The sequence below is a fragment of the Aquarana catesbeiana genome, linkage group LG05 (genome assembly GCF_042186555.1).
Source record: "Aquarana catesbeiana isolate 2022-GZ linkage group LG05, ASM4218655v1, whole genome shotgun sequence".
Classification (NCBI taxonomy): Eukaryota; Metazoa; Chordata; class Amphibia; order Anura; family Ranidae; genus Aquarana; species Aquarana catesbeiana.
In genome coordinates this window covers 49,830,452-49,844,826 of record NC_133328.1, presented here as the reverse complement: position 1 = coordinate 49,844,826, position 14,375 = coordinate 49,830,452, and the positions used below count along the sequence as shown (strand labels likewise).

Here is a 14,375-nt window from a genome sequence, read left to right as displayed (position 1 = left end):
GTCATTGATGAACCCAAAAAAATATACTCAAACTATTGTCCTTTTTTTATACACAGGATGAGTCCATCCAGGAGGAATGTGGGGAAAGTGGTAGGCAGGAGGAGACCAGGCCCATGGACAGCCTGGAGGAGGCCGGATTCACCATCATCCTGGAGGAGGCTGGGCCCAGTGTCAGGCAGGAGGTGGCTGCTCCCAGTGAGGTGGCTGCTCCCAGTGAGGTGGCTGGGCCCAGTGAGGTGGCTGGGCCAAGTGAGGTGGCTGGGCCCAGTAGGAGCCTGACCGAATCCCAAGTGCCTCCCCTCCACCTTCCCAAAAAAAGGGCCAGGAAGGGGATGGTCACACAGGACGCATCCCTGCGCCTCATGCAAGAGGCCACCCGTTTTTTAAGGAGCCCCCCCGAAGCGGAAGAATCCTATGGCTGCTACTTAGCCAGCAGGCTTCTTCAGATGAATAGGGAGCAGCGCCTCATTTGTGAGCGCCTATTTGGGGAAACAATCCATAAGGGGCTGCAGGGCACGCTAACACAAAACACCCAACTACATGAGGCAGCCCCCCCTCCTCCTCCTCCTCCTCCTCCTCCTCCTCCTCCTCCTCCTGCCACAACTGAAACACCAGAGCCACAGCCTCAAAAGAAGGCTACAGGGAAGGCTGCAGGGCAGCGTGGAGGAAAGGCTGCAGGGAAGAGAAGAAAATGATGACCTGGGTTCAGTCTGGTCTGACAGAAGACGCAGGCTGTTGTAGGACCACAGTCTGGGGACATCTAGATCATCTGCTGGTGCTGTTGATCTCTGGGATTCTTGGACCAGATTGTGCTCCCTCTTATATGGACTCCGCAAGATCCCAATTTTCTGGTACACCGACTTTTTCCAGCGTTGACTTCCTCTTTATTTTATTTTGACCATGAATAAATGGATCATTTTTTGAGTTTAGCAAAAGACTTTATGTTTTTTCTTTGAAATCATTGATTTTACACACAATGTTAAATTAACAAGGGACAACAATCTCATTGAGTTTGAAAAAAAACACACCAAAAATACATTACTAATGTTAATAATGTTCAAGTGGTAAGTCTTGAAAATCCAAAAATTTACGTAACCAAAAACGGTGCTTTGGGTTAACTTTATCTAAAAACTAAAAAATAATCACTATAAAAAAAAAAATAATAATGGGTTCTTTGTGTTAACTTTACAAACCTAAAAAAAAAAAAGGGGAAAAAGTATTATTAGTATGGAAACATTGTTTTTAAAATGCATACTATATCATTCATGAGATCAAAGAGAAAAAGAATCCAGAAATCAGTTTGGGAGAACTCTGATTATGAACAGCAAAACACCTTCGTTCTTTATAGAGCCTTCGTAAAGAAGAAATAAAATGCGCTGCATTCAACGATCACAGATTTTGCAGCGTGATGAATGTGCTACCTACAATACGAACACTAGTTTTACTAGACCGAGTGCTTCCGTTTAGTTTTTGCTTATGAGCATGCGTCGTTTTTTTGTCCGTCGGACTAGCATACAGACGAGCGGACTTCGGGGTCCGTCGTAGTTACGACGTAAAGATTTGAAGCATGCTTCAAATCTAAAGTCCGTCGGATTTGAGGCTAAAAAAGTCCGTTGAAAGTCCGGAGAAGCCCACACACGATCGGATTACCAGCCAGCTTTAGTCCGTCAGCGTCCGTTGGACTTTTGTAGACGAAAAGTCCGACCGTGTGTACGCGGCATAAGAAAACAATATATATGTATTACCTTGTTGTCTTTAGCAATGACACAATTATTGTCAAATTAACAGGTCCATAGCAGAAATGTAAACATTGCTCTGGTCCATAGGGGGTGAACAGGTGTGTTATGTGAAGTGGTTCAATATTTTCTGGGTCGGAGGCCCAGTGATGAGTACAAAGTCAGCGTGAAGTGAATGTGGGACACTTTTTTGGCTGTAGGCGGAGCCGTACAATAATTAGGGGGTGGGGCATTCATGTGTAGGCGTGGCCCCCGGCAGAATCTGTCCTTGCATCAGGTGCCCCCGGCAGAGTCTGCCCTTGCATCAGGTGCCCCCGGCAGAGTCTGCCCTTGCATCAGGTGCCCCCAGCAGAGTCTGTCTTTGCATCAGGTGCCCCCGGCAGAGTCTGTCCTTGCATCAGGTGCCCCCGGCAGAGTCTGTCCTTGCATCAGGTGCCCCCGGCAGAGTCTGTCCTTGCATCAGGTGCCCCCGGCAGAGTCTGTATAGACCCCCTCAGTGCAGACCCCCTCAATGCAGACCCCCTCCATTAGTGCAGATCCCCTCCATCAGTGCAGACCCCCTCCATCAGTGCAGACCCCCCTCAGTGCAGCCCCCCTCTATTAGTGCAGCCCCCCCTCTATTAGTGCAGACCCCCCCTCTATTAGTGCAGCCCCCCTCTATTAGTGCAGACCCCCCTCAATTAGTGCAGCACCCCCCCTCAGTGCAGCCCCCCCTCTATTAGTGCAGACCCCCCTCAGTGCAGCCCCCCTCGATTAGTGCAGCCCCCCCTCAGTGCAGCCCCCCTCTATTAGTGCAGACCCCCCTCAGTGCAGCCCCCCCTCGATTAGTGCAGCCCCCCCCTCAGTGCAGCCCCCCCTCTATTAGTGCAGACCCCCCCTCAATGCAGCCCCCCTCAGTGCAGCCCCTCCCGCTCAGTGCAGGAGCGGCCGGTGTTCTGCCGAGAAAGTTCCCCTCGGCAAGTAAGGACCCCCGGTACTGCGCAGGCGCAGCGCTTGCGCAGTACGGGGCTGGGGAACTTTTCGGCTAGACACGGCGACGGCGGCGCCATGTCTTCTGCTTCAGTGGAGAGGGGAGGGGCCGTGCAGCTAAAGAAGCCGCCTCATTGGCTGCACGGATCGAGCCCCCTTCCTCTCTCAACTGACATACTCAACACTAGGGGGAAGATCGAGCGGCGGCGCCGACCGCCATTTTGCTGGAGCCAGCTGCTCCAAAAAGAAAAAAAACAACATTCCCGATTTTCCTTAGGGAAAATCCCGATTCAGGACAGCCTCCAATCGGGACGAGGGTCCCAAAATCGGGATTTTCCCGGGAAAATTGGGACTGTTGGCAACTGTGGTAATGGCAATGGCAGCCTATACATTTCCTTCGTGCCAGGTTTCCATTTAGAGCAGTGTTTCTCAACTCCAGTCCTCAAGGAGCCCTAACAGGTCATGTTTTCAGGCTTTCCGTTATTTTGCACAGGTGATTTGATCAGTTTCACTGCCTTAGTAATTACCACATCCGTTTCATCTGAGGGAAATCCTGAAAACATGACCTGTTGGGGGGCCTTGAGGACTGGAGTTGAGAAACACTGATTTAGAGCCGGTTCACACAGGGGCGACTTGTCAGGCGACCTAGCCGCCTGACAAGTCGCCTCCCGTTCTGTACAATGGAACCGTTCTAATAGGAGCGACGCAAGTCGCTCCGACTTAGAAAAAGGTTCCTGTACTACTTTGGGGGCGACTTGGGGCGACTTGCATAGACTTTTATACAGAAGTCGTTTTGCAAGTCGCCGCGGAAGTCATTTGCAGGTCGCCTCACTGAGGCGACCTGCAAGTCGTGCCGCCCCTGTGTGAACCGGGGCTAATGCCCCCCACTAAAAAGCACCTTGTCCCCATGTTGATGAGGACAAGGGCCTCTTCCCGACAACCCTGGCCGTTGGTTGTCGGGGTCTGCAGGCGGGGGGCTTATCGGAATCCGGGAGCCCCCTATAATAAGAGGGCCCCCAGATCCCGGCCCCCCCACGCTATGTGAATGAGTATCAACATCACCCAGTGACCACGCCCTCTAAAACGTCACAGTCCCAGCATGCCCAGGGACTGTGACATCAAAAGGGGGCGGGGTCTCCGCCTATATAAGTCACAACACAGCCCTCAGAGAGCAATCCAGCCGGAGAGAGCGTCATGTCAACATCTGGAGAAGAGAAGAGAAGACAAGAAGCCCAGAAGCCCAGAAGACAAGAAGCCAAGAAGCCCAGAAGTCCGGACCTCTGCTGGCAAGAGAGCTACCTGAACACAGCGGAGGAGCCGGCCGAAGAACTGGAACACCGGGAGGAGAGAGCGGAGAAGAACCAACCGGACGCCGGGAGAAGATGAACCGGAGGGACCCCCGAAGCCGGAAGAAGACCCCCGAAGCTGGAGGAAGATCCCCCCCCCGAGCTGTTTAATAAAATATTTTAAAAACCTGTGTAGTGTTTTATTTACACTTTTTCCCTGGGTGAATGGGTAGGGGTACCATGTACCCCATACTCATTCACATAGGGTGGGGGGGCCGATATCTGGGGGCCCTCTTATTATAGGGGGCTCCCGGATTCCGATAAGCCCCCCGCCCGCAGACCCCGACAACCAATGGCCAGGGTTGTCGGGAAGAGGCCCTTGTCCTCATCAACATGGGGACAAGGTGCTTTGGGGTGGGGGGGCCACGCAGGGCGCCCCCCTCCCCCAAAGCACCCACCCCCCATGTTGAGGGCATGCGGCCTGGTACGGTTCGGGGGGGGGGGGGGGCGCTCGCTCGTCCCCACCCCCTTTCCTGATCGGCCAGGCTGCGTGCTCGGATCGGGGTCTGGTATGGATTCTAGGGGGGACCCCACGCCGTTTTTTCGGCGTAGGGGGGTTCCCCTTATAATCCATACCAGACCTAAGGGCCTGGTATGACCCGCGACGGGGCTCGCAAGGTGTCAATCTCGCCGATAAAAGCGGCAAGATTGACATCCTTTTCTAGTCCCGTCGCACCTGAGTCACGTTCAAAATGAACGGACTTGTCCGTGTGTGGGCAAGTCCGTTCATTCTGAAAGTCCGCCGTAACTCCGGCGAAAGTCCGTCGGAAAGACGGGCAGACTTAGCCCGCCGCAAAGTCCGGTCGTGTGTGGGCAAGTCTGTCCGTTTTAAAGTCCGGCGCACCTGGCGGACAAAGTCCGTCAGAAAGTGTGCCGGACCAAGTAGGATAGAAAGTCCGACCGTGTGTACGTGGCATAAGAGTAAACTGTTTACCTGATAGTAGCTAGTTGGATGCAATAAATTAGTTGGCTTTAAATCTGATGCACCCAAAAACAAACACGCCAAATATTTGGCTGTAGAATTGTACAGCTATTTAGCTGCATTCACTTTAAAATTCAGAATACTAAGAATGTGTTTTCCATTATCAGCTCCAATGTAACATATTTATATGGATACCTGCAAGTCCTAGCAGGGGCCTACACACTTGTAAAGTCGTTTTATGGGCCTTACAATGGAATGGCAAGGCTGTGCTTTTGTTCCACCAAACAACAGAGTTCCGCAGGAAGAGAAATTTATGGATTCCCAGTTTTACGCATGTTTAAATACTTGCTAGTTTCTGTTTAGCACATATGTGTAAGTTTCAGGTAAAAACACAGATTTTGTAACATTTTATATTGAAAGTGAACCCACAGGGTCAATTGTAAAGAAAAGCCCAGCCCGTAAAAGAAGATCATGTACAGTATACTTACCTTTCTAACGACCCGCGTCTTGGAACTCCCTGGCCGCTGCAGGTTTTCTACCCCTCCAGAATACCAGTTCCTGCTGCATGTGCTGCATTTCATCTTGTTGGCTCATACATCACTACATAACATACGAGCTGGCGGGATGGAACCGCTGTGCACGACTGGGGAGCAGCAAAGTGGTGGGGTTTATAGAGGAATTCCAAGCATGGATATTTTATACATAGTTACATTGGTCCAGCTTGGACCTGGGCGCCATTCAGAGAAAGCTTTGCAATTTCTGAATGGATGCAAATCATTCTGATTGGACGAGGTGGAGCGTGTGACATCAACTCTGCACTTCTCCACCTTGTCCAATCAGAGGAAGTTTTGCATTCGTTCAGAAATTGCAAATCTTTATCTGAATGGTGCCTACGCCAAGCGCCTGACCTCCTGTGTTCAGAATACAGAAGGACAGCCGCTCAGCACAGAACCTGAAAGCTAGTGGAGATCACTGGGGTAACGATGTGTACTTCAGTAATTTCCAGCTTCCAGGGGCATTGGCCGGGTATGGTGTATACATAGTTACATTGGTCCAAGCTCAACCAATGTAACTATGTATGAAATATCCATACCTGGAATTGCTCTTTAACCACTTGCCTACTGGGCACTTTTACCCTCTTCCTGCCCAGGCCAATTTTCAGCGCTGTCACCATTTGAATGACAATTGCGCGATCATGCAACACTGTACCCAAATTAGATTTTTATCATTTTTTTACACAAACAGAGCTTTCTTTTGATGGTTTTTAATCACTGCTGGGTTTTTTATTTTTTGCTATAAAAAACGAAAATTTTGAAAAAAAAAAAGGTTTTCTTAGTTTCTGTCAATAAATTTTATAAATAAGTAATTTTTCACCTTCACTGATATGCGCTGATGAGGCTACACTGATTGGCTGCACTGATGGGCACTGATGAGGTGGCAATTATGGGCACTGATGAGGCAGCTCTGATTAGGTGGTACTGATAAGGAGGCACTAATATGTTGCACTGATGGGCACTTATAGGTGGCACTGATATACGGCACTAATGAGCACTGATAGGCGGCACTGATGGGCAATAATAGGTGGCACTGATGGGTGGCACTGATGAGCACTGAAAGGCAGCACTGACTGGCATCACTAATGTGCACTGATTGGTTTCACCAATGGGCACTGCTGGGGCTGTACTGTAATCAGGGCACTGATGATCAGTGCCCTGATTACCTGTACAGGTCTCCCCTTCGAGGAGATGCCGCTGATCGGCTCTTCTCTCCACACACTCTGATATTGTGAGAAGAGGAGAGCTGATAAACGGCACTTCCTTGTTTACATGTTACTGGCTGTGATTGGACACAGCCAATCACATGGGTAAATAGCCGCATCATCAGCTCTTTACTGAGATCGGGGTCGTGCCTTGTTCTAGGAGAGGGGCGGTGCATCCCGCCTGCCGTCATTTTACTATACGGCGGGCGGGAAGTGATTAAAGACATGGCTGCCACAAAGGTACGTTTTTTTTTTTTAATTTATAGAATATGTACACCCAATGTTTTATATTCCTGGTATGTGCCTGCTGTACCCATGTACTTGTATGAAAAAGTATCCTGTCCTTTCCAGTTAAAAACTGATCACACTAAGCATGAAAGCACAGCGTTCTTAGTTTTCTAGCTGTGCTAAGAACTGAGCCTGCTTTCCTCCATTGATTAGACCTGTGCTGACATGCACAGCCATTCAATGGGAAAAACAGTGCGCTGCTGTTTCTCCTCCACCACCTCTCAAAGATCCCATTGCAGTTGAGAACAGAGGGTATGTGAAAAATAAAAAGTATTTCTAATGCTTTTTATATCTATACACAAATGTTTTGCCTTTTATTTTAATTTTAAACTGAATGGGTTGTTTTACAAGGCAAGGGTTCAAATATACTTTAATTTGTATTTCTATAGCGCTTTAATTGCTGGGGGCTCAAGGAACATAGGAGGTAGGGCACTCAATTGAGCCATCTAGGCTACCCCTGCTGAAGCGGATAGATTTTGATCCATATGTAGTTGGTACTGCTCAATTGATTGACTTCTGTTGAACAGGCTTTTTGGAAAACTATTCTCAATCAGTGGACTGCAGCCACTGATCAATGTATTCTGACAGCCGAGAGTCCCTGCGTGAAGGATTCCTCTATCTACCTTGATTGTGATGGAGGAATCTGTATGTTTTATTTTGTTAAAATGGGAGTAAACTCCCATGCATGATTAATATCCATAGGTAAGCCTATAATAAGGCTTACCTATAGGTATTGTAAATATCTCCTAAACATGCACCGTTTAGGAGATATTTACTTAAGATGCAGCTGGTGACATCACCAACACATGCGCTATGAAGGAACGGGCCACCCATACTGTTCCTTCAGATTCCTGTGACGTAAACGGAGGCTCCAACACGCATGCGTGGGAGTGATGTCATTGTGGCTCTGGCCACTCACAAAACGGAGTCCGCGAACCTGGAAGGAGGACCGGGTGAAGATGGAAGGTGACAGCACAGTGCTGGAGGGCTTCGTTCTAAGGTAAGCCTTGTTCTACCAGCATGTGTTTGGAGGGTGGAAAGAAACCTATGCAAGCACAGAGAGAACTAACCACCAAGCCAATGTTCTCTGCTATGTATACATGTTCTTATGTATGGTTGGGCTTTTACAAATGACCCTGTGGACTGTATTGTGTATATATATCCATCTCAACATGATTAACTGACAGTGATACTACACCATAGCCTTATTCTCCAAAAATAATCCATACACATCCACTACCTAATGGTCCTGTAATCTATTTTTCATGAAATGGTTTCTTCCTGTGTTTCTCTGCCTCCTTCTGTTACTTCAGCTGTTTTTTATTTCTCCCAGAGGTGATTGTAGCTGTATTAGTGCAACAAAAACAGTTGAGTACTGTCCCTGATACTTTTTTTTATTTGCACTAACATACAATTTTTTTAGGACAAGATTTTGGGGTATGTCCCCTTCTTCAAGGACCTAGCAATACTGCTAGGAGCACCTTAAAGAAGGGGGCATACTCCAAAAGTTTGTCCTGAAAAATTACATGTTAGTGCAAATAAAAAAAAAAGCATCACGGAGAGTACTCAATTGTTTAATTGTTTCTGTTTATTTTTGTCACAAAGGTATACACTTTTTTTATTTTTATTTATTTATTAGCTTTTAGAGTTATTACAAAAAACTTTAATTATTTTTGTATTCAAATTTAGAATCCCAGCACACAACTACACAGCCAGCTTCTTCTGCAGAGATGTACAGGATCGCCTTTTGTCGGTTTCTTTGAGGAAGCGGTATGTATGAATAATACCCATGTGCGTTATTGCCGGTAAAGAGCCACTAAAGATAAATCACAAATTGGGTTACGCAGAAGAATATTTATGGATATTTAAATTGTGGTTTATGTTGCTTGACAGAATTAAATATATTTTAAAAGGCGACAATAACTGATTTACAAAATTTTTTTAAGCCGCCTTATGTAAAAGAGGTTTTATGATTATTCAGGATTATGGATATATAGGGATTGATTTACTAAAGGCAAATAGACTGTTCACTTTGCTAAAGGAAGTTGCACTTTGCAAAGGGGATTTTCCCCAGAGCTTAGTGAATGTGTTAACATTTCAGTTTGCAAATAAAGAATAGCCAATTGTGTGCAAGAAAAAAAACAAAACCTGTATTTCTGCTTGCACATGATTGGAAGATGGAAGTCAGCAGAGCTTCACCTATGAATGTGAATGCACTGGCACTGGGGGAAAATTCCCTTGCAAAGTGAACAGTCATTTTGCCAGAAGACTATAGGGTTATATACTAAAACTGGAGAGTGCAAACTCTGGTGCAGCTCTGCATAGCACATCAGCTTCTAACTAAGGTTTTTGGGGTTTTTTTTGTATTAAAATAACAAACATCTCTATACTTACCTGTTCTGTGCAATCCAATCCTTCTCTTCTGGGGTCCCCCTCCGGCGCTCCTGGCTCCTCCTCTTCATTGGGTACCCTCACGGAAAGCTGCTTTCAATGGGGGGGCACCCGTGCGTGCTCTCTCCAGAGTCCCGCTGCTGCGCCAACTGACACAGAAAGCGGGATTGAGCCTCGCCCACCACTTCCGTGTTACAGGATTTGATTGACAGCAGCGGGAGCCAATGGCTCCCGCTGCTATCAATCTGTCCAATGAGGAGAGAGACAGTGGCTGGTACCGCTGCGCTGGTACACAGATGGACTGTGCATCGGATTGGGCTCAGGTAAGAAAAAGGACAGAAGGTTTTTTTACCCTAATGCATAGAATGCACTAAGGTGAAAAACCTTGAGGCTTTACAACCACCTTAAGGTTTGACAAAAAACCTGGAAGGTGATTGGTTTCTATGCAGAGCTGCACCAGATTTCAATAAATCAATCCCTATGGGGTTGGTTTACTAAAGGCAAATAGTATATGAAAAAGAAAAGTACAGCGCTGTGTATAATGGAGGTGTAAATAGCAGCCAACACAGCTATAGACCAAAGCAATATGTATAAGTGATAAAAGTGTAGCGCTATAAACCATAAACTCTAAACTGACCATTAAATTAATAATGAAGTGGTATAATAACACAAAAAGGATATATTAGTGATCCAAATCTACCCAATAAGGGAATAAAAAAGATTACCAATATGATAAATACATATATGCATAACTAAATGAAAGTGACTCAAATTAGTGAAGGAAATAAAATGAGTGAAAAAATACATATAACCAATGTGAGAAAAAGTGCCAATATGTGGACACAGAAGAAATCTAGTAAGGCAACAGTCCAAAAGATGTCGGCAAATATGTATAAAAAGTCCAAAAAATGAAGAGGATGATCCTAAACATCAGGACACATATTCATCAGACATCAACACTTGAGAGGAGGTTGGGATAGTAAGTAAGCCATCACCAATAATCATAAGGAGGCTTATCAGATGTTGGTGACTTGGGGAGGCTTATACCACCCAAGTCGTAAAGACTTTTAAACCAGCTGACTGGAAAGGTACATCTGCTTGAACAGCCACGATAGATCCTGGGCCAGGAGTATACCTTGACACAAACGATCCCGGACAGCAGCTTATAGGCAGTACTCCAATGGGGAGCTCAAATCGGATATTCACATACCATGCAAAGATAAATTAAAATACTCGCATAGCGTGATACCGTTTATACAAAAATTTATTAGATAAAAATGGATAGACTCACATGATAGAAGATCATCAAAAGCATGTACAGGAACAAAAAGCGGATTCTGCTAAAAAGCCATCATCTGGGGAGCGGACCCCGCAAACATTACCGCTTATAAAGTGCTAATGACTCCCTATTGGAAATTCCATGGCACCGGAAGTGTAACAATAGTACATCACTTCCGGTCTATTGGACCGGAAGGGTCGGAACTAAATAAAATATCTTTTTGGATATTGATAGTAAATTTGTTGCCCTTATATATATGTAATGGATAATATATAAAGTGTTCTTTATACAATGAAGAGAAACCAGGCTGTAAAGACACGGAACCAAGCCTCGTTCTAAGGCGGCCTCGTGACGTCCCTGCGTCCACACTTCTCAGCGTCGCAGCGTACCGCCCGGAAGGTATTCAAGCCTCACTTTGAGGAAGGTCATGTGACCACCGTTTGCGGCGTCATTACGTCCCAAACATCGCGGACCACACTGCAAGTACACAACCAAACCTCGATATAGATAAAGCACAGAACGGGATTATTCAACCGGCTCTGCCGTGATGACACTACATATTATCAAAAAAAAAACCCTCGTTCTTTAATGTTAAAAACTATAAACTGAATATACACTAAAGAAAGGGCCTTCCCTGAAAACGCATCTATAGTCATATGAATGGAAATTAAGAAGCGGGCCTGGAACCACATAGAAGAGCATATAATAGGTGAAAGCAAATGAATATAAGGTCCACCTACACAAATATAAAGGATGTTAACAAAAGAAATATTATATATAAGGCCCCAACAGTATATACTCTGTTGCAAATGCCACCAAAAAGGCCCAAGAACTAGTAATATCAAACATGAATATAAAGCCATATATCAATTTCCAAGTGGGGCCATCAGTTACATAAAAAATATACAAAATGAATAAACAAATGTCTTCATCCCCATAAATTGCAGTGCCAAATAGGATGAAAATCACTAAATGGCCATAATTAAAAGTTGCATGAATATGAGAAAAATAGATATATAAAATAAATAAAATATATTCATTAACATTTTTAAATTAAAAATTAAAAAATAAAGAAATTAGTTCCTATTAAGACTGGTTGATAAACAAATTAATATCCCACTTCACATTCATACCTTGTGGGTGGTGGGTCTGTAATTCGTATATCCAGAAAGTTTCCAATCTGGAAACTCCCCTTAGGTTAGCTCCTCCCCTCCATGGAGCAATATATTTATCGATAGCCAAAAATTGAGTACTAGTCGGATTTCGGTCATGATACTGTCTATAATGCCGACTGTATGTTTAGTACTGTCAGACTTAATTAAATTGATGCATTTGGTTACCCTAACTGCGAAAGATCTTATAGTAAGGCCGACATATTATTTACCACACGGACATGTCAGTAGATAAACGACATTGGTAGTTGCACAAGTGCAAAAATGCTTAATTTGATAAACTCGATTGGTTGCCGTTGATCGAAATTCTTTATTAATCCTTCTACTACATGTATTATATTAGTAAACCGTACACCTCTTACACGGATGAAATCCAATCCAATTGTGGAAGAAGGGCGGTCTGTTTCGAGGGTCTACAATAGTTGGTGCCAACTTACTTTTAAGTGAGGGCACTCCCCTGTAGATCACTTTGGGTCTTTCAGGCAATAATGGGCCAAGAATTTTATCATTTTTCAAAATATCCCAATGTTGTTCGAAGATGTGTTTTATTTGCTTATGTTGGGTCGAAAATGATGTAAGGAAAGACCACTCAAAATCGTCATTTTCTCGCCAAGGTTTATCCTCCAGCAATAAAGAACGCTTTATTTAAATTTACTTTAAAGTTTACTAAAGGCAAATAGAATGTTCACTTTTCTGCCATTGCTGCAGCTCTGAAAAGTGACTGTTAACCTGCAAAAAAATGTGCATGTATTATTTTTTTTTAAAAGGTGAACTTATCCTTTAAAGTGGAAGTAAAGTCAAAATGTAAAAATCTGCTGACAGGCAGGGTTTATATAACAAAAGAGACCCTAGAGGTCTCTTCTGTCATGAATCTCCCCCTTTCCGTGGTAATGTGATCCGAGCTCGTGCATGCGCAGCTTAGACTACATTTATGGCCCACTCCGTGGGCTGCTGCATGCTGCTGCTGAGGTAGGGCCATTCAGGTGACCAAGCTTACGAAACCCAGAAGGAAGAGCAGGTGAAGTTGGAAGCGCCGGAGGAGTCGTGACAGCGAAGCCCGAAAGGCTCTGTTTGCAGGTAAGTCTGTCATAATGTATGCGGTCCATACTAGTACATTATGACTTAAATCTGCAGGGGGACCAGCTTTTAACATTTTTATGGGGACTTTACACCCGCTTTAAGCAGGATATAGACGTTTAATTTTTTTATTTGTTCAACTGTTGAATGAAGATTGAATGAAGGAAAAACTGACAGATCTCCATATCCACACAAACAATGCATGATGCAAGGATCTCCGCTGCCGTGCTATTGTATTCTGACAGGGGCGACTCCCCACAGCCAGAATACACAGATCAGTGCTTACAGCCATTGGCTGCAAAGCGCTGATCGACTGCTGGTTTTCTAGCATGATCATTCAACAAAAACCAGTTATTAGACTGGCTTCTGTTGAGCAGACAACAGTACACACGGACCGAAAGTTGGACGGTTCCAGCTGAATTGGATGATGTTCCATGTATTCCCTGCTTTAAGCCTGTAAATACTCCACCACTGCATTACACACAGTTGTAGGACAGCTGCGGCGTTACCTGAACGCCAAACGGTGCTGCCCACCAAACTCAACAGGAGGTATACAGTATTTTTTCTTGCTACCACCATCTGGCCACCTTTGCAGCTTAAAGAGGGTGTAGTAAAAACATGGCTAAACTGCCTATTTTACTGCCCCCCCCCCCCCCCCCCCCCCTCTCCTCGTCCTCTAGTCTAAACAAGCCCTTAAGGTTTGTATATACTTTAATAATTATCTCATGTTTGATTTTCTTTACAACTGCGACATAAAACAGAAATGTTTTACTGTGTTCTGTCAACAGCCAAAAGGAATATTTAGCCCTTTCTAAGTCCTGATTAGTTAAATGTAATTACTAAAAAAACAGATGTGTGAGCAGGACAGGAAGATTCGGTGTAATCACTTTATTATATAACCCCTGGCACAATAGCCCTACCTAGCTCTTTCCAGGAACATTTAACAGGCCTTGTTTCCTCTATAAAATGCCATAATTGGGGTCTAGTTTTTTCTTTTTTTTTTTTTTTTTTCTTTTTACGCATCCTAGAAGACCCTCGGGGCCTTTTCTGATGCTAAAGACTATTTTTTCCTCTGCCATCCCCAAACACTTCATATTAGCGCCTGCTTGTCTCCGGCCTGATCTATAAGCAATTGTGATTATGTTATGATTAATACATATGCCGCTACTAAAAATATGAGCCACTTGTAGCACACTAGGGATCCATATTGCCTAGAAACCAACTTGCGCAGTAAATGATACAGACAGATTCCAATCCACTTAAGTGATATCTATAACACATGAAATGTCATCCGCTCATCCTAGATTAATACTGCGGATGTATTGATTCTAAAAGGGAATGGCTTTAAAGGCACACACCAGTCATAATGGAAAATTAGGCCTTGAAAGGACTACAGGAGATTGGCTTCTGTTTTTCATCCAAGCAAGCATCAGTCC

At 44.9% G+C, this 14,375-nt stretch overlaps 1 protein-coding gene across 5 annotated transcripts in view; it reads left to right on the top strand.

Moving 5' to 3' along the window:
- The window catches only part of ST8SIA6 (ST8 alpha-N-acetyl-neuraminide alpha-2,8-sialyltransferase 6), a 222,968-nt gene that overhangs the window by 154,641 nt on the left and 53,952 nt on the right, over positions 1 to 14,375 (top strand). For all 5 annotated transcript variants that reach the window (XM_073629720.1, XM_073629721.1, XM_073629722.1 and 2 more), the window contains one exon: positions 8,710 to 8,790. In XM_073629720.1, coding sequence (XP_073485821.1) covers positions 8,710 to 8,790 — 81 coding nt within the window. The remainder of the gene's footprint in view (positions 1 to 8,709; positions 8,791 to 14,375) is intronic.